The sequence below is a fragment of the Strix uralensis genome, chromosome Z, assembly GCF_047716275.1.
Source record: "Strix uralensis isolate ZFMK-TIS-50842 chromosome Z, bStrUra1, whole genome shotgun sequence".
NCBI classification, from domain to species: Eukaryota; Metazoa; Chordata; class Aves; order Strigiformes; family Strigidae; genus Strix; species Strix uralensis.
In genome coordinates this window covers 92636853-92660003 of record NC_134012.1, presented here as the reverse complement: position 1 = coordinate 92660003, position 23151 = coordinate 92636853, and the positions used below count along the sequence as shown (strand labels likewise).

General features: G+C 44.9%; 2 protein-coding genes across 4 annotated transcripts in view; one reads left to right on the top strand and one right to left on the bottom strand.

Annotated features, from left to right (window-relative positions):
* UBAP1 (ubiquitin associated protein 1) overlaps positions 1–17359 on the top strand; it is a 37458-nt gene extending 20099 nt beyond the window's left edge. For all 3 annotated transcript variants that reach the window (XM_074855279.1, XM_074855281.1, XM_074855282.1), the window contains 6 exons: positions 3856–3980; positions 6510–7439; positions 11553–11588; positions 12041–12238; positions 13684–13785; positions 15196–17359. In XM_074855279.1, coding sequence (XP_074711380.1) covers positions 3856–3980; positions 6510–7439; positions 11553–11588; positions 12041–12238; positions 13684–13785; positions 15196–15336 — 1532 coding nt within the window. In that variant the 3' untranslated portion in view covers positions 15337–17359. The remainder of the gene's footprint in view (positions 1–3855; positions 3981–6509; positions 7440–11552; positions 11589–12040; positions 12239–13683; positions 13786–15195) is intronic.
* A 4070-nt stretch (positions 17360–21429) lies between these two features.
* The window catches only part of KIF24 (kinesin family member 24), a 29829-nt gene continuing 28107 nt past the window's right edge, over positions 21430–23151 (bottom strand). Inside the window, exon 13 of the mRNA XM_074855278.1 lies at positions 21430–21742. Within this exon, the coding sequence (XP_074711379.1) occupies positions 21602–21742 (141 nt within the window). The 3' untranslated portion in view covers positions 21430–21601. The remainder of the gene's footprint in view (positions 21743–23151) is intronic.

Genomic DNA, 23151 nt, shown 5'->3' with positions numbered 1-23151 from the left:
CTGAGGACTTGTGGAGCAACTTCCTTGGCTTACTATGTCTTAAGAAATCAGTGGGGCAATTGTTTCAGTCTTCTCCAGGGTTGTTAAGAATTAACCCCACTGAGTGAATGTTGGCATCTAGCCCAACAGCTACCTTCAGCTCAGTGTCTCTGTCAGGCTGATTAAATTGGTCAGTGTAGTTGATGCATCTCTTATGTTGAGCTGCTTATTAGAGGTTAGAGGACTGTTGTTGAATCACAGAATGGTTAAGGTTGGAAGGGACCTCTGGAGATCACCATGTCCAAACCCCCTGCTCAAGCAGAGCCACTTAGAGCTGGTTGCTCAGGACCGTGTTCAGATGGAGGTGAAGATGGGAACATAAGGCATGGGTGGAGGCAGAGAAGGGAACCCTTTTCCTATCTTGAAGGGTATTCTTAGCATACACCTGTAACTATTCCTGAGCTTGTAATTTCAAATGCTCTCCTGTCACTTTAAGTTCTAGTAATTAGTGGCATCTTAGAAATGCAGCTCTCATCTGTTGGACAAAAAGCGTGGGTTATACCAAGTTCAGTATGCTAATATTGCTGTCATATTGTCACTGTCACTATACAACTTGAAAGCTTTTAACTCCAGTTTCTGAAAATTACGTAAGTGTGGTTTGTGTGGCCACAAAAACTAAGTTCCACTTGGTTTCAAAGCTGTTCCCCGTTCATAACTGGTAACTGGTTTTATCTGAAACGTTTCCATTTTGCTGTCAAACTGGAGGACACTTCTATAAGTTGGCCAGTGATTTCCACATTGCTAAAGCAGGGAGAAATCCTATTTGTAGTAGTTCCTTGGCCCTGGAATATCATAGTGCACAGTGTCAGAGATCAGACTGACAGGTACAGTTTTGCCAGGGCTATTCTCAAAACTTCCTCAATCTGCTTTTAACTGCTAAAAGGATGAAGTGGCTAACAGCCATATGAAATAACAGTTCAAAAAAACCTTTAATTGCTTCACTTGAACACGTGACTGTTGAAACAGTGGCTTGCATAATGCTTTCTATATGTAGGTTTTGCTTATTGCTTTAGAATTCGCTATTTAAAACGATTTGCACCCTTACCCATCTGTGTTCAGGCAGAAGGGTCATCTGTTTACCAAAAGAAAAGGGTTCTTGGCTTTCTGGATCAGATTTTAACTTCACTAGACTAGTACTGTTCTCATTGGGCTGGAACAAAGTGAATACTGTGTGCATCAGCATTTTGCCCGAGAGAGACTTTTTACCATCAAATGTCTGAAAACACTCGGTGTGTTTCTTAACGTGTGCTTGCAGGTTTTGTAGCAGAGTTATATTCAAGATAAGGTTATAGCAGTGGTTGTTATTAAAAAGTCAGTATACTGGGAAGAAACTAGAAGGTTTTTATTCCTTAGTCTAGCTTCTGAGGTTAAACTATCAGTTATCAATGCAGCTCATCTAGTCTAGGTGTGTTTAGGTTTTTCTTTTTACTCCACCAAACCAAAGAGTATTGCTAGGTAAGTCCCACAGTGTGTACTTGTGCCCTCTGTGGCTAGTATTTATTTCAGGCAAAGGTGGCAGCTGTGCAAGGGGAGGTGTCTACCACGTACTGTGTCAAATAGGTCTAATAAGACAAGTACTTGCACACTGTCACAGCACATTTGGGCTGTGAGATTGGTGCAGTGAGGTAATCCTGCTTCGCTTGGATCATCCTGCTTAGAGCAGGACTTCTGCCAGTGGAACTAAGCAGGGCATAGTAGCAGCAGTCACACTGTACTCTGAGCAGTCATGAGATCTGGTTGTCTCTGACCTGGCCATGATTTACCACTCTGGGTGCAGAGGCTGCCACAGTTGCTATTTCTGCATAAGCAAACATTCTGGCATACCCAGTTTCTCAGACTGCCAGCTCAAATACGATTTGGATGCTGTGTTGCAAATAGTGGTGTTGGTGGCCAGTGAGGTACCATCTGGATGCAGTGCTGTGTAATGCTTGAATATGTGTGTGTGCTTCCCAGTCAGGATCAGTGCAAATACTATTATATTTTGCCTGGAACATTTTTTCATCCTGATGGTGCAGGTGGGATGTAGGTTATTCAGCCTGATGGTTTCAAAGCTGCAGGAAATACCACCTGTGTCCTAACAGGACTCTGGGACCAGCTGGTGTGGTGCATAGTATGAGAGCTCAGGTGATGACAGCACATAAACATTTAACTCCAAATTAACAGGATGTTCCTGTTATTGGAAGATGCTTGTCCTTTTGGAGCCTGTGGCTGCCTTGTTATAGATGAGTCAACAGTGAAGGAACACAAAACAGTACTTAAACTGTCATCTGGTATGAAAATGGGTCAGATAAAAACAGCAAGTCAGAGCTCACTGAGCAAGAGGTTAGTCACTAAACACCATCTTAGGTGTTGCCACTAATGTCTTTTTGGGTTTGGAATACTCAAAAGCAAAGTTACAAATGAGTGCTAGAGGAACACTTCAGATTGTTATACGCAGCGAGAAACCTTCCATGCAATTCCAAAAGCTTAGACGAGTGATCCAAGAGACCCCTCTCAGTCAAAAAACTGAGTGCAGCTTATCTTGCGGGTTTTCTGATATTCTTTACAGCAGCTCGAGGCAAATAAACCTATAGTCTGGCTTCTCGGAGGTGTTTGAGCTCTAGATGATTCTGCCTCATGAGTTTGCAGGATGCCTGGCGAGTTTAATCCCAAAATACTTTTTAAATACCACATGTAAGTCACAGACACAAAAGGACAGATGGAGGACCATGAAATAGGTCTGAGATCCCTCACTGGAGTTATCACAAATCAGATAGCTGATTAAGTTGGATTGCCATGTTTCAAAAATCAGAATTGCTATGCTAAATAGTCAAGCTATTTCACTGTGTCTTGGTTAAAGCGAAGTGTCTAGACTTTGGGCCACTTTGCCCTTGTGACCACTTTTGTCCAAATGTTACTTCCTACTTGTATGCCAAAACCTGGATTTTAGTTTGTCTTAGCTGCTCTAGAGGTGGGTCATTTTAAATCCTGTTTTGAATATGACAAGAAGTGATGGATCTTTTTATGTAACAGAATACAGTGTTCAGGAGAACTTCAGTTTCCAGTTGTGTAGGCATCATCTTGTCACAAGGGATGCTAGGATGTTGCGTATATTGACTTCAAAATCTGTTCAATTGTTGGATTATTATGTTGTGGGTTTGTGGTTTGGGTTTTTTGTTTAAATAGTTATGGGCTAGAACATTAAAAAAAAAAATAAAATGAACAAACACCAAGAACAAAACAGAGGCAATGAAGTCCAAACAGATTCAGTGTGTTTCTGATCAGGGAACTTCCTTTGTATTGAGTCACCTGGTGTAGTTGGAGCAGCAGAGATAAAATAGCTCCCAAATACAGAAATGTGAGTCTTAGTTGAATGTATATGGAGGTTTGAACTAAGCCGTCAGCCAGACGCCATGTGGCTGGCGGTTCACCTCCCCCTCCCCCCTCTGTTAAGATAGGGGAGGGACAAAAAGAAGAGAATTCATAGGTTGAATAAAAAGAAAGAATTTACTAAATATAACAAGAGAACAACAGTAACGATAGTCAGTCCAAAAAGAAAACGGGTAAAATGCAGCAGTGGCTCACCGAGCGTGGCAACCGCCCCCCCCACCCCCCTCCCAGCAACAACACGGCCCAACAAGCAGATGGTGCGCGTGCCAACCCCCAGCAAAAAAAACCCCAAGAGGGAGAGAGAGCCCGCCCACCTAAATCCCTGGGCATGACATCACATGGTATGAAATACTGCAATGAAAATCAACTCCATCCTGGTCTAAACTAGGGCAATGCATTAAACTCCGAAGGGTTTTTTTTTCATACAATTTCTGCTTTTGATCTTAGGGCCTTTCAGTTATCTTGATGATGTCCCATTTAAGATAGGCGACAAATTCAAAACCCCAGCAAAGGTTGGATTACCCATTGGTTTCTGCCTGCCTGATTCTTCTCAGCTTGTCAGAGAAGCCCAGGTAAGTGATGTGTTTTGACCTTCTGCTCTCTTCCCTTCACCCCTGGCTCCCAAATGTATTGCTGTAAATTGCAAGTAGTCACAGTTGCACGCATGTTCAAATGTTAGTCTTGTTGGTCCTGTAGTGTCATTTTGTATGGGCAGTAGTTGCAAAAGATCTGTTAGAATGTACAGAAAGATAAAAATATGATAGGCCGTGTAAAAAGCTTCTACTTGTTATCACTTTAAAAAGCTTAATAGCATTTATTTTAGTGTATCTGCTTCAAAAAAGCACAATGTTTTTGTGTAATAGTTAAGGTCTAAATGTTGCCCTAACTAAACTTGAAGAGCATTTTTAAGAGGAAGAATGGCAAGAACTGATACACTCATGCTACAGCATACTTGCAGAATCTTGTTTGAGGGTAACAGATGGGTTCTTACAATAGTGTGATGAAGAAATAAATTCCCAGTTCTTGTTTTCTGTGCAGTTCTGAGTGGGAATTCTTTTCCAGCAGTAGAGCAAACAGGTTACAGCTTGGTATGGGTGGCTTCCAGATCTTTGAGAAGCATGTCTCTGTTACCAGAAACTGTTGATAGCATAAAATCAATTGCTTTACCGTAACTGTTGAAAATCTAATCTCCAAATGCAGGTTGTGATACAGAAAATCTAATTGAACTATGTTTTCTCATTTGGAGCTATTATTTTCCTTGATCAGTCCCAACTGGTGATTGTTTTCACTTCGGCTGTGACAGACTGCTGTAGATGGTTCTGCCTTTTCTTTTTGACTGTTTTTTTTCCTGCCCTGTATATTACCCTGTTACCTTACATCATGGCTTTTTCATTATAACCATTAAATGATTACCTGATTGCCTAGTAACACACATTTCCACCCAGTTAAGCTGGTGTGGGAGAGCTAAAGGAGACTAATGTTCTATTGCTGGCTTCATTATGCTGTGTCTCCCATTTTCCTGCCAAGCTGAGGCTCAAGTATAATATACCCAGTTGGAGTGCATTGCCTTGCATAAAAAGATGTGACTATGTAGACTGTGCACCTCACAGTGCAATTTGACTTTTTTACAGCTGTAGTGAGAGCTGTTAAAAAAAAAAAAGTGTAGGGAAGCAAAATTGACCAAAGCCATATCTTCTTATATAAATACCCCCCATTTTTTTTTTTTAGCATAACAGAATATATGGCTCTGGTCAATTTTGGCCATGTATGACCATACACATATACACACACACAAAACTACTATAGTTCTGCTCAGATAGCAAAATGTGTAGTGAATGGTGCCCAGCACTTGTGCCAGTGGGTTGTTTTTCAAAGTCACCTTCTGATAAATTGTATATCTGTACATCTTGCATATCTGATCTCCTCTTGGAGTCTTAGAGCTAAGGGAAGGAAAAACTGTTAATACAGTTGAGGCAGCAGGTCTCTAGGATCTCACTGAAGCCCACTATAGGATGGGATGTGACACAACACATAGTGAGTCCCAGAACAGCCCAGTAGAGGCCTGGCATGCCTTGCTGGCTTGTTGCTCTTTAGAGCTAGGAATTGGTATGACCTAGCAGTCCCATGGCTAGTGCACTCCTGTTTGGTTATGTGCCATTATCCTGACAACGATATCTTATGACTTCTTGTGAGTCACAGGTAGGTTACATCCTGGACCTAATTTTGTAGGCTGTGTTCTATGAACATTTTGTGGTCATTAAAAAAGCATTTGAGGCTGTTCACTCTTCATAAGATATTAAAGCTTTAAGAAGATTTAGTCAGTTCAGAATTTTGTCCTCTCAGCCAAGCCACTATAGTGGCCAGTACTGGTAGTGAGTAGTTTATAAATGCCTTCCTGTACTAACCTGACCCTGAAGGAGCTGACATTAAATTAGAAAAGCTTATGGGATCCTGTCATGCCAGTAACTGCAGCAAAATCTGCTACTGCAGGTAGTTATCGTCACTGATGTATCCCTTTTGGCTGGTGAGGCACTGGCACTGGGATAAGAACCCTCTTAAACCAGTGGATGTAAAAACTCTAATATCAAATCCCTTAGGAGTATTTTAGGGGGAACTGAGTAATACCATATTGGTCTTTGGATGCAAAAATACTCTGCCATAGTCTTGAATGACTTGCGGACAGGGCGTAGTTCAGTGTTGCCAGGTCAGGGTATGGTTGTCCGTCTAGTAATGCATTACACTTCCCCTTGATACCTCCATTGTCTTGAGGGGAGGGTGTGGGAGGGCTGTGAAACTGATCTTAGGGTGATCAGTAGTTCTAAAGCAAAACTAAGTGCAGGAAGGAGGCAAAATATGATACTCTAATCCAGACCATAGCCAGGTTTTGCTGCTAGAGGGAAAATGAACTATTTCTGCTGTCCTTCTAGCTTTACCAGTCTGTAGGTTAGAAGAGATGCTGGGAAAAAATGATGCTTGTGCATGGTAATTTATGTAGCTCTTATTCCATGTTACTTGTGTTGCTGTTAGAAGTAGCAGCTATGATCCTTATAATTTGTCTTTTCTTTTTTTTCTCCTCTCCTTTCCTCTCCACCCCTGGTCAGTATGACTTCTCATTGGAAAAGAAAACAATCAAGTGGGCTGAAGATATCAAAAAAATTCAAGCTGCCCAGAGAGAAGCTGAACGCAGGGCAGAAGAAGCACTAGCAAACTCAAAAGCTGCTCCAGAGGTCAGCAACAAAATGGGGTTCTCAGAGGGACCTTGCCCTGAGGCCATGCCTCCTCCTATTAACCCCATCCTCGCTAGCCTGCAGCACAATAATATTCTTACTCCTACACCAGCCAACAGCAGCTCTGTGAAGCAAAAGATTCTCAGCCCACCTTGTCCAAAAGCAGACTTCAACCCAGCTGATTTTGAATGTGAAGAAGACCCATTTGACAAACTGGAATTAAAAACTATCGATGATAAGGAAGAGTTGAAAAATATTCTTGAAATTCATGTTGGTACTACTGGGCCAATTGTTGCCCAGCTGTTAGATAATACTTTGCCCAAAGGAGGGTCTGAGTCTGTGCTACAAGATGAGGAAGTTCTGGCATCCATAGAAAGGGCCACGTTGGACTTCAAGCCCCTTCACAAACCCAATGGCTTTATCACTTTACCGCAGTTGGGAAACTGTGAAAAGATGTCCTTGTCTTCCAAAGTGTCCCTGTCCCCTATCACTTCAGTGAGCAATATCAAATCCCTGTCCTTTCCTAAACTTGACTCCGATGAGAGTGATCAAAAATCATCAAAGCTCACGAGCACTTTCCACAGCACTACCTGTCTCCGCAATGGCACTTTGCTCAGCTCTTTGCAGACCTGTGCTCAGAGTAAAGCTAGTGAACTGAATGGACACCATATGGTTGGTCTTTCCACTCTAAATGAGGACAGTGGCATGGAGACATCAACATTATCCTCTTCATCCAGGCTGCCTTCCCTGGCTGTGTCGACAGTTTATACAGAAGAAAAATCATCTCAAAGCACAGTGACTACGGTAAACATGCAGGGGATTAGAATTGGGGTTGCTGGGGAGATGTGCAGGTACGGAGGCAAATGTTGCTTCTGAAATATCCAGTGGTTTTGGTTTTAGTTAGTTGGGAGTGATGTGTAGCTCCTCTTAATTTACACAGCAAATTGATCAGTCCAACAGGTCTTCATGCTGGCAGTTCTGAACCTCAGATTATTACTCTGCAGGTTTCCTGAAAATCTGATATTTTTAGACTGGTTCTGGTGTTTTTCTTTCAGCTTTTCCGCTCTTGTTCATAGTTGCACGCCTTTGAGCTAAGCGTATGTCTTCTTTGTATGGTCCTGCATTCTGTCTTACTCAACTGAGATATATCAGATTCTGAAGCACTATTAGGTTTTGAGTTAAATTGCTTCTAGATTTGTTCCTCTGCTTGCTTATTTATTTGCTGGAAATAATGGGAAATGCAGACTTTTCAAGGAATAGAAGCAATGATAGATTAAAAAACACAGATGTGTCATTCAGGAAAGAAAAAAAAGTTCTTGCAGTTGCTCCACAGTGAAATAAATGTCTTTAATTTTCTTCCTGATCCTTTTAAAATCTAATATCTAAAAGGAAGAAAATTATGATGGTCTGAAATCTGGTATTTACCCTCTTCCTTGTGAAGGAGGGTGGAAGGATGGCTTGGTGGATACCAAAACCAGTCTTGAATATCATCTCGGATCACTAATGTTACAGTTGGTTGCTGTATGGCTCTGAGACAGGAGGTTGATGTTTTGTTTCCTCAAACTTGTAGCAAGTTCTACAAGCTCTAAAATTACTTTGGGGACACTTAACTTCATGCCATCTGTTGTCTTTGTCTCTTTGTGAATAAGAGCAGAGATTTCAGTAAGTGTGTAATCTTTTTTCCAAAGAACCCAAGATCTGGATACCAATACTCATGAAGCCTAGTGAAAGCTGTGTAGTCAAATCCTCCACCTGGCTCTAAAATAATCTGGTTTCTTCTGTCCAATATAAACAGTTCTTCAGTGGTTCTGTGGTATTACTGGCATACTGTAGGTTTTTGTGTGACACCATGTGCTCTGAGACAAGTGACACTGCTTTTCTTCTGTTGTTCTTTTACCTCTTTTCAGGCTTAGGTAAATGCACTATTAATACAGTATTCTGGCAGCTAGTGTATTTGTTGGCGCACAGCAGAACAGCAGTTTATTGATCACTAGAACAAATTTAAGACAATAAACTTTGGCAGAAGCAGTAATGTGCTGAGCAACTGCTTACTACTACAGATCACAGGTTTTAGAGGCAATTGTGTGATTGTACATAGCTCAGAGGTGAAACCTCAAAGTGTGACACATGACAGCTCTCAAGAGATTAACGTGAAAGATGACTTACAGTCAGATAGATGGGTATTGAGATGGCCAAATTTTCACTCTAACTATTCAGATCTCTATGTTGGATTGAAACATTAAAGACCAAGAGGGAGGGTGTATTCTCAAGAATGCTGTAAGGGAAGATACAAACTCATAAACAACAAAAAAGTAGATTTACTAGGAGAAGTAATTAAGATCTTAATTTCAACCTATTTCTGCTTTGGAAGTAGCAAACCAAGAAATAGGTATACCGACAGAACTGGTTCTTTCTGTTTAAATTCCAAGAGTTCAGACTATACTTGTTTCACATTTCCACAGTATGGTCTCAGTGGCTGGAAAATGACAGCTGAGCTGCAAGAAATTGAAGTAAATGCAACAAAAGTATTGAAGTAAACGTAACAAAATTCCTCAGAGTGTGAAAATGATAGAAGGAAGTTGCAGTTATCCCTGTGGCTGGGAGCAGAAGGGTCATGTGTCCCTATTCTGCAAGGTTACACAAGAATAAGCCTGTCCGTTTTCCTGGCCTGTATCAGCAATAGCGTGGCCAGCAGGGACGGGGAAGTGATCTTACCCCTGTACTCGGCACTGGTGAGGCCGCACCTCGATTCCTGTGTTCAGTTTTGGGCCCCTCACTACAAAAATGACATTGAATTACTCGAGCGTGTTCAGAGAAGGGCAACGAAGCTGGTGAAGGGTCTGGAGCACATGTCGTACGAGGAGTGGCTGAGGGAACTAGGGTTGTTTAGTCTGGAGGAGACTGAGGGGAGACCTCATCGCCCTCTACAGCTGGCTGAAGGGAGGTTGCAGAGAGCTGGGGATGAGCCTCTTCAACCAAGTAACAAGCAATAGGACAAGAGGGAATGGCCTCAAGTTGTGCCAGGGAAGGTTTAGACTAGATATTAGGAAGCATTTCTTTACAGAACGGGTTGTTAGGTGTTGGAATGGGCTGCCCAGGGAGGTGGTGGAGTCCCCATCCCTGGAGGTGTTTAAGAGTAGGGTCGACATAGCACTGAGAGATATGGTGTAGATGGGAACTGGCAGTGTTAGGTTAATGGTTGGACTAGATGATCTTCAAGGTCCTTTCCAACCTAGTTGATTCTGTGATTCTGTGATTCATAGAACCACAGAATGGTTTGGGTTGGAAGGGACCTTAAAGATCATCTAGTTCCAACCCCCCTGCCACGGGCAGGGACACCTTCCACTAGACCCGGTTGCTCAAAGCCCCGTCCAACCTGGCCTTGAACCCTTCCAGGGAGGGGGTAGCCACAGCTTCTCTGGGCAACCTGTGCCAGGGCCTCACCACCCTCACAGGGAAGAACTTCCTTATGCATAAGGGAGCGCGGCTGCTGGGTGACCAGTCCTGGCTTTGTCCCTTGCAATTCCCCTGGGTGTTTGCCTCCTCCGCTGGAAGTCACTGACCACAAGCACACGTTGTCAGGCTCAAGTAGACTGAGGAGGAGGAGTTGGTTTTCCCAGACTCTTGCATCTCTGGTGTCAAAAGCAATTTTGGTTTTCCTGGCTGCAGCATCAATAACAAAGCATCATCCTTCAGTTTAATAACCGTATGATTTGAGAGCTAATCCAGATCCCCATTTCAGTGTATCCGATAGTCTAGTCCTTTTTGCTCTGGCAAAAGTGTCTGGAGACATTTTTGTGTGTGTTTGAACCCTTCTACCACCATGACGGGTTCTTCAGTAAACCAGTCCATCAGGCTGAATGTGATTTCTCAGGCTTTGTCTCCTAGAAGAGAGATTATTACCCTAGAGATGAAGATGATCAGAAGTACAGAACCAAACCTCCCAGGTGGTGATTTGGGGTTTTTTTTTTTGCAAATAAATGGAATTTGTCAAAATCCTAATAGATTTTCTCAAAATTGGTTTTCTATAAACAGTTTTTTGGGCCCAAAAAGGGCCCAAAGAAGGCCTTTCTGAAAGAAGTGGACAGGTTTTCAAGCAATCTATGTTGACATAAGTATTAAAAAATGCCAAAAACTGGGGCTCCTGATCCACAGTGATTTCTTGCAGTCTTTTCTAATTCTATTTAAAATGCAGAAAGACTTTTAAATGGCGAATTGAAATGTACAGATTTGGTGGTGCAGTTCTGCCTTTGCAGTGCTATCTTGGGCAAAGTAGTGTAAAGCGGTGAGTTGGTTCCGCCCTCTGGCAGCCAGGTTCTGCAGAAACAGAGCAGCTGTACAGCAGGGAACATTACCCAGGCTTGTTGGTGTAGAAAAATCACATGCCTTTTTTAGCCAGTGTGCCACATTGCTTATATATGGCATATATATGAAATACAGTGCTTTGAGAGTAGAAGAGGAGTATGTGTTTCTCTTTCTCATGGTCAATTTTGTCAAGAGAAGTCTGTAGGCAATAACTTCAAAATTATCAGTGTCATTCAGGCCGTGTAGTACTGGGTCAAGAGCTGAACAGGAGCCAGCGTGTTACACTGAGCTTATATGAGCAGGTAGCTGTTACAATGACAGAATAAAGGAGCTTACATTTACTATGAGGGAGGACACAAACTTCTTGGAGTATAATGAAGTTGTAGAGTGCTGAGAGAAGAAATGATCCTTGTGATGGCTATTCTGTAGCTAGACACAGCTGTGTAATGTCTGCACCTTATAATGTGGAAACCTGATCAGACCACAAGTCTCCCTAATATGGCAGACTTATTCCCAGATCTTTCCCATAAAACCCTTCTTACTCCCCTGTATAAAATTCTGCTCACTAGTTCATAATGGTTATAGTCATCTTATTTGTGTGTTGTCCGACAGGTACACCCAGACTACAAGGAAACAGAAGTCCCTGTGGTAAGTTCCCAAATACCTGTGTGCTTGTGCTGGATCATGTTTCTGAAAATCTCCAGAAGTAGTGTTCCTTTGAGTACAGAAAATCATAGGTGACAAGTAAACTTGGGGTGAAAGAAGCAATCTCCATGCTTCCTCTGAGGTACAGGCTTTGGCTGTATCATGAGGACCTCACTGTTGCAAAGGTTGGGTATTGAAAGGGTTCCACTGGTAGGAGAGGATATATTGTGAAGAATCTGGGATGTTGTTTGTTGCTTTGAGGGTAAAAGAGTATGGTGAGAGTCAGCCTATGTGCACGGCTTGGTTTCATCCTCACAGTCAGTAACTTCCCAAGGGCACTCTAGAAAACCTCTCAGATTAGTTACCTGAGGTATCCTGGTTCTGATCTAGCCAGAAACAGGATGTGGGGATGCAGAAAATGACCATCACCCCAGCCTCTGGATTTTTTGCTTTAGGTAACGCACCAAAATTTCCCAGTGTCTAAAGTGCCCAACAACAGCAGCTGCACAAAGTGGTCGAGTGGCCCCACTCCTGAGCTACAGCAGGCCCTCTCTGCTAGCGAGAGGCAGTGCGTAGAGACAGTCGTCAACATGGGGTACTCGCCTGAGAATGTCCTGAAAGCCATGAAGAAGAAAGGACAGAACATAGACCAGGTAAGAGCTTGTGCGATGGGAAAGAAACCCTTAGTTGGATGCTGATTCTGCTGAAACACAACCTTGGCTTTGCAAAATGGATAGGGGGGAACACTTTTATTCTAACAGGGTGTTGCAGCCTGTATCTGCTGCAATATTAACTGCTAGAGACATTGTCACCTGGCAGTAACTCCTAAAACTGAAGAAAAGAGTGTCTGGGCATGTTTCTGATAAGAGACTGCTTGAGACAGCCACGCTGTGAGTGCTTGGTAGAGCTGCACCAAGCTTGGGATGGGCCTTTAGCTCCAAAATCATCCAAAGGAAGCTTAGTGTGGCTCTACTTACGCTTAGTGCTGTGTGACAAAAAAGGCGCCAGCTTCCCTTGTTCTGAACACCAGGGGTTATAATGCTGACGTCTCTCCTTGTAGAGGGATTGGCCCCTGTAGGCTTAAGACAGCCCTGAAGGGCTCTCACAAGGTGCCACTGACCGACTTTCTTGTGTGCATTCTGGTTGTGGTGCTTCCTGCCTCATGTGTGGCCTCAAATGCTTGCTAAAAGCAGGTCATGGAGCATAAAGGGCTGCAGGGTGAAGTGTGGCTCTGGGTCTTGGATCCGCTTCAAATAAATGTTTTAAAGCAGGGAGCGCGTGGCCAAGCTTTCCGTGCTGACCCTAGTCAGGCTGTGTGCTGCACTGAGCGTCGGCTGGCGGGACTGTGCCTGGGGAGGAGGAGTGTCCCGGTGACTTCTGCTTGAGCTGATCTGCTTGCCCACTACCTGCACATCAGGAGTGGTTTAAGCTGTGCACTGGAGTGAACTGTAATATCAAATGGAAAAAACATCCCTTAGGAGGATAGTTTTAAATCCTGATGTATAGGTAGGCTGTGTTCTTCCGCATACCTAGCGTTACTGATCTGACCTTTCCCCCGCCTCTCAAAGCTGAGGACAGATAAGAAATTTGGCAGCAGTTTCTGGGTGTGTGTGCTGGGATTTGCAGCTCACTCACCAGTATACTGAGTTGATCTTAAAAGGCTGACTGCTTTCAGATTGCATTAGTTCCTGTGGCTGTCTGAGGAAGCTAAAAGCTGACGCATCTTGACTGCTGGACCTACAGTTTCATTTTTAAAACTTCTAGTGTAAGAAGCACAGTTAAACTTCTGCCTTCTGCTCAGTGATCAGGCACGGAAGGCTAAAGATAGTCTTCTGAGACTACTTTGACTAGAGTGGAAGATGATGTTCAGAGCTGGTAGGAGAGCACAGGAGGACAGAAGGGCTCGTCTGTTTTCTCTGAACCAGCTCTTGCATAAAGAGCATTTCAACTCTGCTAGGAAGGACTTTATCTCGGTCCCTGGTGAAGCCTGGGGTAGAGTTATGCTCAGCCCCTCTGTCTGGACAGAGTTGGTATCCAACCATGTGCTGCAAATGCCACTCTGCAAGCTGCTTTTTTTTTTTTTCTTCATTCCCCACAGGTTTTGGATTACCTGTTTGCACATGGACAGCTTTGTGAGAAGGGCTTCGATCCACTTCTTGTTGAAGCAGCGTTGGAAATGCACCAGTGTTCAGAGGAGAAGGTGAGGGCACAGTGCGCTAAGGAGTAGAGAGAATGTGCTGTGACAGGCAATTCCAGCAGCAGTTCCTCTGGCTGATGTAACTCTGGCTTTCATGGTAATGCTGCCTTGTTTCCAAAACTGACCTCAAGGAACATCCCTGCAGTGATAAAGTGAATATGTGTTAAAGCATTAGACTACTTCTGCATTGTTTTATTACTCTCACTTGCATGCATTTTTATGGGGACAGGATTTCTTAAAGACCCTGCTTATTCTGGTTGTAATGTTTTGAACCCAGCTCTTATGGGTGAGGTGCTTGGTACAGAGACAGTTAAATTCAGAAGCAGCAAGTTATCTTTCAGACCTGCCAGCCTGCCCCGGCCATGAATTTTCTCCCTTGTACAAAAGCATCTGCTTGGCTGCTCAGCCAGTCGGGTTAGGGCGCGCTCTGGAAGAAGATGGAAAATATGTTTCTTTTGGGGTCTGGTTCGGTGTCTGGCTGCTTTACCAGCACCAAAGGTACAGAGGCAGGAGCAGGTAGCCAGGGCAGAGAGGACAGCAGGATCTTTTAATGTCTGCCAGCCTGTTGTATGCCAAATCATTATGTGACATCTTTAGAGGTGCGACCCAACCCCCTCAGATGCAGATATGCCTTCCTGCCTTTATTGGACTTAGTGATGAGCTTGCAAAGAGAAGAACAACGATGCGAAGGTGGGAGAAGTAACTGAACTTGGGAAACATTTGCTACTGGCTTAGCCCCAAAATCGGAAATGGCTAATCTCCTAATTGCCCATTTCAGCATGTTTGCTTGTTTTGTGTTTTCCTTTCCTGAGGAGTGGAGGCACTGTAAATGGCAGAGGGTTCATAAGTCTGATCATCTGATTCACATCTTGTCACCTCATTTTTTCAAAGCTCAGGGAGGATTTGTGGTTGATGTTGGTAGTATCGTATGCAGTGTGTCCAGTAGGGTTTGTGCTAATCCCCAAAATTTGCCCAAGCCAATTGATAGCAAGGGCTACTTTACTGTTCCCAAAGTCAAAGTAACTTTAAAAAAAAATTCAGATGCAGTGGGAGCAGGGTGCTGTTAATCAGCATCTTGGGGAGCCCAGATTGGGCCAGACTGATAAATTTCCTACTGGGAGAGAGACATCCCCACAGACTGAGCTTTGGTGCGCTTGCTGAAAAGGATTTTGGAAATGCAGGACTGCAGACAGAAAGGTCTGAAGGTGAGGCCCTGTGGGCTACTGCACCCAGAGCTCTGCCGGCTCCAGTGTGAGTGGACTTTCTCAAAACAGAGCTGGAACAGGCTGTACTTGGGGAGGAGGAATCCACCCCATGGGGTGCCCCGTCGCTGAAGACAGGATCTGTGCTAAACCTCCACCAAGGGCTGATTCTCTTTTCTCTTGCAAATAATGGACTGTCTGTGTCTTTCAGATCACAGAACTTCTCCAGCTAATGAGTCAATTTAAAGAAATGGGCTTTGAACTAAAAGACATTACGGAGGTCTTATTATTACATAACAATGACCAACACAATGCTTTGGAAGATCTAATGGCCCGTGCAGGAGCCAGCTGAAAACACATTCCTGGATTCTCAGTGTGCAACAGAGCCGGACCAGCCCTGCCACCTTCACACCCAGTGTGACTTGCTCCTGGCAGGAAGGAGTCCAGCTTTTCACATACATGGGACAGTGACTGAGCAAGCCCACCCGCGTGCATCACTCCAGCATTTCTCTTTCCACTGAGAGCCAACTTTCTTAAATTAAATTTTAAAGTGTCCTTTCCTAAGTTTCCTTTTTCCAGCCTGGCCACGGAGAGTTTAGGCTGCCCAGCATCTACTGGAATTGTACATAGGTAGAGATGGGAGTGGTTCCCCCCCTCACTGTTGCACTGGAGTTGGACAGAAGAATACTAATTTGGTTCTAAAACTAGGATGCTTTGGTTCTTTGAAGCTGCTTTCATGGTGTCTGCTTGTACTGAATTACTTGACTGTGTCACGGTCCAGATTAACTGGTTAAATTTGACCTTTAGTGCAATGGAGTTTTATTTTTTGGTTGAAAGTTAGTCTGTAACTTAGTAAAACACTGGTTCAGAAACTGTCGCTATGCATAAAGAAAGAAGCTGTTCCTCGTGTGGTTTTTTTTGGTTTTGTTTTTGTTTGGTTTTTTTTTTTTTAACCCATGCATCCAACACTTCTGCCAGACATGAGTGTCCAGTGCTGAGTGGTGTGTAAGTTCTCTTGAAACGGGTAAGCTGTGAACTCTACCTGGACCTGCAACTCGTGTTCGTTCTTGAACCTGAAGGCAGAGAGCTGGGGCTCAGTATTCTTAATCCCCCAGGCTTGTAGGATATTTAAGACAATGCCCTGCTAGGAAATCAGTTATCTTTATTTTAAATAATAGTGCGATGCAGGAGGCTTCTTTCAAGCACTTTCTTTAAAACAAATACACTCACTGCATTAGGTCCATTTCTCACACTGCTATAGAATTACACAGTAACATCTAGTACTAGAAATCAGGTTTTGAGTTGGTTTTGATAGTTCAAAGTATTACATTGTACATTGTTCAAGTTCTAAATACATGAAATATCAGCAGTCTTGAGGAATCTTTAATTTGCTAAATATTTTGATTCTGCAGAAGAACAACTAATAAAACCCTCAAATATAACTCCCAGTGTTATGGTTCCCATCTCTCATGCTCTTTGGCTTCAGCAGATGAAGAACTTGCTGGATCCTGCCTGCCCAGGTGCTGCCCGCTCCTGTAGGCATGCGTGAACACTGAGTGTTGGGCAGAACAACCAGGTGTCCAGGCAGGTGGCTGCAGTGGTGAAATATGCTGCTTTTTTCTGTGGCTTATTTTTGTTTTGTTGCAAAATTCAAGCCTGGGGATCCAAACTCATGTTAGAGCATGGAGCTGGGAGCACTGGTCTTGGGGAGGGGAAAACGGCTTGGCTTTGTTGCCTCCGTTCAGGTTTTTCAGTAGGAGGTTTCAACTCATCAGGACCCAGAAGGAAGATGATGGCATTTGTTTCCCATCATGTTGTTAACTTTACATGACCAAACATTTGGGTCCAGTGTTAACTCCTGGAATCTTCTGTGAGGTGCTCAACTATGTCAATTTACATACCTTTACTTAAAATGATGCTGAGGAGAGATGTAGCTAGCACATATCTAGGAGATGTGGAGATGGGTGATGAACAGGACCAGGGCAGATTGCTTTGCATCCTATCCTGTAGCATTGAGCTTCACCAGTGGTGGGGCTGAAATTAAAACTTGTCTAAGGACATTCAGCAGCTGCTGCCTCTGTGGGTGCAGGTGAAGCAGTTGCCCAGCTTTCCTTTCCAGGTGAAAAATGTGATAGTTTGAAACAAGGAAATGATGCTCCTGATAAGTCAAAAGCTGGAAAACAAAACTCAAACTGCTTTACTGTCACTGCTGGGAGCGTTCAGTTGTGCTGCTTGCTTTGATTTTCTCAGAATTAATATCTAAACAAGTCCGTGTCTGGTACTAGGCAGTCCTGAGGGGGCAAGAAGCCTTGCCAGTGACAAAGTAACTATTTAGACCAAACTTCTCAATAAAACAATCTCTTTGGTTGTGTAAATGTGTGTTAAGTTTTCTCCCTGTCCCTTGGTGGGGGCTGGCTCTTAACCCCACTGCTACTCTGCTTATGGAGCAGAGGAGTGAAGATGGGAAATGATCCCTGTGAAGCTGGTCTCCTCCTTCCCAAGAGGCGTATCCCTCTGTCTTCCCTGGTGACGTTGCTCTTGCTTCAGCAGGGAGTTTTCTGGCTGTACATCACTGGGTGACTGAAGGCTGGAAGCATGTTTCTGGGGCAGCTTCTCACAGAGGGAAGGACCAGGGAGTGCGGGGATTAACCTGGTGGCTCAGGGCAGGGGCACTTCTGGGGAAATGTGTAACAAGTGACACAACGTGACAAAGCTTGAATGTCGTTCTGGAGGCTGTGCGTTGCATATGACTCTGGTGCTGTTGTTCTCTCCTGTTGAGTCACAAACAAAGCTCAGCCTGGGCCTGGGGAGGTCCTGCTGACGGCTGGTGCATGGCTGGGCTCTGCCCTGCTGCTGGCTGGTGAGAAGATGACTGGAGACGTGGGGGCTCTTCCTCCTCTTCTCAGGGCAGAATGATGTGTGTACCTGGCACTGGGCCCTGCCTTAACTTTGTCAGAGGTTGTCCTGCCTTCCTGCGCCAGCTGCTGCCAGGTCTGGGGGCCCTGGTGGGAAGGCTTGTGAGGGGACGTGTAGAGGCAGAGCCAAGCTGGTGCTTGAGAGCCAGGGACCCTCCTGGTGGTTCCTGGGCAGCAGCGGCCTGGTGAGGACTCTGACAGTGATGGGCCATCGCTCACCTGCACGGCAGCCGAGGGCTCCCACCCTGCCTGCAACGTGGCTGGAGACCTGGTGGGATGAGAGGTGCTGCTGTGCTCGCTGCCTGGTTTTGAGGGTGACGTTTTCTGTCAGGCAGCGGGAGCTGCAGCTGCCCCCGTGGTGCCTTCAGCCGGCCTCGCGGCCCCAGCAGCGGCCTGGCTCTGCTGGAGCACCCGTGGGCGGCACGGGTCACCGACCCCGCAGCCTGCCTCAGCGGATTCTCTGCACGGCGTGTGGCTGGGCAGCTCCTTGTGCTGGGGAGACCGCGGGCTTCTGCCACCACTGCAGCAAAACCTGGTGCGAGGGTTGTGCTGCTGCTGCAGGCTCGGCCGCCAGGTGCAAGGGGAGCTTGTACTGACTCCCAGCCCCAGTTAAACTTTTGCAATCAAACAGGAGTTTTGATCACTTTAAAATAAATTTTACCAGAGTTATGTAGTAAATTGAATTTTATTTTAAATAATGTCAATTATGCAAATAAAATATCAAGCATCTGCTATGAGCATTAATAGTCTTTGTCGCACCCGAGGGCAAAAGTGAACCCATTTTAGTTCTGTATTTATTTGATTGTACACGGCCAAGCTCTCTTAATCTCTTAGACTGCTGTAATGACAAACACTTTCATACGTTCCTCAAGCTGAAATGAAAACCATTCATAGCAGGTGTCAGTGCAGTATCAAACAGCTTATTTAGCACACTTTCACACAAGAATTAAAGCAGCATCTAGGTAGTAAGAGTGGAGAGAAAACCATTACCATTTTTGACAGCAGCTTTGGTAGTTCCCGTTGTGTACTAGGAGCCCAGCTGTGGTATCTCCTGGGACTGCAGCACTTCAAGCGTGTCTGTAGTCCTGTTATTGCTAAGGATGGGTGGATTTTCCCAGCCAGGACTGCTGTATTTATTTTTTTTTTATTTTAGACAAGCCATATATTTAGCAGGGAAAATAAAATTCTGAGAACAGACGGATAAAAAAAATCTTACGTTTCATAAGGTCTAGTCTTGTGGATTGGCTGGATTGCTCCACTTTAAAAAAGATCAGACCTTGGAAAACTGCTTTTTTGTTGTTGTTTTGTTTATGTGTTGTTTCTCAGTGTTCCTGGCCATTCCTCCAGGGAGGGAATAGTTCCTGCTCTGGGAACTTGCACTGGGGCTCTGATCTGCCAGACTTGCCTTTTTCACAGTAGACCAGACAGGAGTCACGGGTGGCTCGAGTTTGCTAGCTGACTTAACTCCCCTCTCCTGCTCGTGGAAATTTCTGGTCACTTCTCTGTCTTGTTACAACTACTCTGAAAATACTGAGGTGAGGACATGGCACTGTTGGTCGTGCAAATGGTTCTTCCTTGTGTGTTGCTTTAGAAATGGCCAGCTTGTGTAAGAGACTGAAAATGCCTGTGAATGTAGTTTGCTGAGCTGCTCCTTTAAAAAACCTCAAAGTACAACCCACCAGTACTCATCTCCCAAACGTCAGAGTACGTGGAGGACTGCGTTACTACTGGCTGAGCATCTCATTTTCCTGTGCCCTGTGCACCCATCCTAACAGCCCCACTTTTTCCTTTGCTCCAGGCAAAGTTTCAAACCCCTCAGCAGCTCCCCCAGAGCCCTGTTTTCTGTACGCTTGCAGAGAAAGTGCTGGGGAAACAGCTGTAAGTGCTCACATCCATTTATGCTTTCAGAAGGCACATGGACTACCCAACCGCCACATCTTCTCCTCACCTTATGCACAGGAAAGCTCTCCCTGGCCCCAGGAGGTGGAGGGAGGCTTTCTAAGAGTTGCTGTTTTTAAAGGGGAGCTTGGTTTAATGCCTGTTCTTCCCTCCATGGCTTTAAGAAGGTGCCTGGGAGTCCCACTGCTTTATAGCTCTCTGCTGCCTGTCACGCATGCTGTGCACAAATACCACAGTGCCCCTGACACGGAGTCTGGCTCCTGCAACCTCATTTCTCCAGGCAAGGAAGGCTTCTAAAAATGGGGCTGGGAGACCTGGGTTCAGGTGTGACTTGCTGCTGGCCTGTAACCTGGACACAGGAACCGTCTGGAGAGCCATAAACTCAGACCCTGGAGGGGCTCTGCTCTCTGCTCCACAGAGTAGTCCAGTCTCCAGGGCAAGACAGAGACTACCCAGTGCTAAAAACCAGCCCCAACAGTCAGGGCACTGATGTGGGACTTCCTTCTGTTACGAGTCCTCCCCTTGCCCTTCTGCTCCCCAGGGCTACGCTGTGTGACATTCCTGGGAGTGTTTGCCCCAGATACACAGCCCAGATAACTGAGTGTCACTGCCACTGCTGTACTGTGGCTCAGCCTGACCTGGGCTCCTCGGAGTAGCTGAAGAAGCAGGCAGTAACGTTCACAGCTGGTCGGACAGCAGTGTCCCCTTACCCTTGGCATTTCTGGCGACTGAGCAGGCTTTGATTGAGCTGCTGCAGGCGTTACCGAGGGGACACTGGGATGGCTGAAGGTGCTGCGACAGCCCTAATTTTGGAGCAGGAGCGCTCACACAGCACGTTGTCAGCTGAGCATCTTTCAAGGTCACTTGTGGCTTCAGCAAGTGGACTTGGTTTGTGGTTCCGGTGTGATGCATGAAGTACCAGAGCTTTTGCAGGGCTCCAGGTGAGGATTCTGTAGTTCTTGATTCAATACCAGCTTCACATAACAGCACTGTTAGGAGTTTCTGAAATCCCACTGCCTCTAGCCAGACCCTCTTTTGCTGTGAAAAATCAGTTCTGTCCACCCGGATGACGAGCACTGTACAGTTGTGCCACGGTGCAGAGATCTCAGGTTTGTAGCAGGTAAGCTGTTGGCAGCAGTACGAAACCCACATCCTTACTAACATGCTAGATGAACCTTTGGTACAAAGTCCCTACTAAACCACCCGTTACCCATGACTTAAGCCACCTCTTTCAAGGACCTCTGGAGCCTTTGTCTCAAGCAGAGAACAAATTTGACAACGGCCTGCTGCTTTCTGAAAGAGACCGCACTTGCCCTGCCTTGACTTCTGTTTACTTATGGTCTAGTTACGTTCGTGTGCTTAACAGCGGCTCCCCTCTCTTTCCTGGCTTCTGTTTGCAAACACTTTTCTGGATAGCATTTGAGCATTTCTGTTCAGACCTGTGCCTGGCTACAGGTTTTTTCTTTTCCCCTCATTTTCTTGGCAACACAGAAGTGCCTTTGACATGTGAGAAGCTGGTATGAATACTGTAGACAGGACTTCCTGCTGCTTGGTGAGATATTTAAAGGCTGCTGAATTGTTATTCTTAAAAACATGGCTTACTGGTATTAAGGAAATACAAAAGCTTGTGGTGCCAAGTAGTCATCTCTAATTTACTCAGAATTCTCTCCATCCTTACCTAAAATACACACTAATCACAAACATCAAACCAAAAGTTATCCCCTAGTGATCCACACTCTTCAGCACCAAGTGTGGCGAAACACCAGCTGTAGCTGTTCCTGGGCATGTGCAGGCAAAGAAGGTCTAAACTGGCAGAGGAGTTTGCAGGGATGTGTCAGTGCCAGGAGAGGCTAAATAGAGCTGGAGCTGGGCGCGCATCGTTTGGATACACTTCGACTTCAGTACCAAGACTTCATCCAGCTTGGTCACAAAATTCTGAAAATCCTGGAGAGGAAGCCAAAAGGAAAGTTTTGGGAACAACAGTAACAGCAGGGTTGGAGAAAATCAGCATATTCTATGTGCTGCAGCCATACATAGAAGCATGTTTTCCATTCTGCAGTGTAGTAGATTAAATCAGTATTTCCTTATTAAAGTTCTGACCCTCACAGACAAAGGTCAATGCCTCTAAATGCTGAGGCTTACTTACTCTGGTAGTTTTAGCTGTTGGTGAAATTACAGCTAATACAATGGTTTAAAAATAAAAATGTATAAAGCACCTGTTATCACCGTTGTAGACCAGTTAGCTTTTCAACAGTTTAGTATAGGGACTGGTTATCTGACGTGCAGTTTTACAATGTACTGAGCTCTGCTCCTGACAACCTCTCATGTAGGAACTAGCAATCATGAAAATAAACAGTGAGCTGGGCCACTCACTGATCAGACATAATAGCCCATTCCTGGGAGACCGAAGGGATTATTTCACATCAGGTCACAGGGCCAGTCCCACTCCTGCATGGCTACAGGTCTGCTAGATCTGACATGAGAAATACCAGCAGTGTCTATAACCTTGGCCAAGGGGCACTCTACCTTCCACAGAAACCTGCCACACGGATAAAAAGTGATATGAAACTGTGATCAAAACTGAAATGGAGGCGGTTATTTTAAAGTAGGGCTTGTATTAATAAGGCAGCACTCAGACTCGCTCTGCTTTCCAGCTGAGAGCAGAGTTTGGTGCCTCTGTTCAAGCTCAGTGTCTAAGCAGCTGGGAGGAGTCAGCATCCTCAGGGCCAGGGACTTCAACTGCCACCACAGGGAAATCCATCATTCAACAGCTCATTTGGCAGGACTCCAGCTATCTCCTGCACTGTATCTTTGTCTTGCAGGGACATCAGGACTGTAATGAAGACCAGACCAGCTGCCGTGGCAGATTTTTCTTAAGCACTTTAAATACTGCTTGGTTCAGTACATGGTCCGTCTTGGCAGGAGTCTCTCCTGCAGCCAGAGTTTCATGGCTGGAGAAGTTGCAACCATCTGAAGGTGGAAGGAGAGAAACTGATATAGGAAGTCCAGTCAGAGTTCATTGCCCAAAGAAAGGTCATGCTGTGAAATAACACTACAGGTTGTAAGTTACTCACACACTGCTGGCAGGCCTGGCAAGCTTGTCATAATTCTGCTAGCCAGAAAATGATTGCTTGGTGCAAGGAGCAAATAAATGGTGGGAGGGAGAGGAGGGTAGAGGGCTGGTATCCAATGACCAATCTCAAAAGATTTAAAAAAAAAATTAAAAAGATTGCTTTGTATCACTGCATTCTCTGACACAAAACTAATTTGGTTTATGGCTCTTGTGTTTCTTTGTGAACTTCTGTATGTTGTCTGATAACTCATCCCATGCAGCTGGAAATGACAGCAAATAG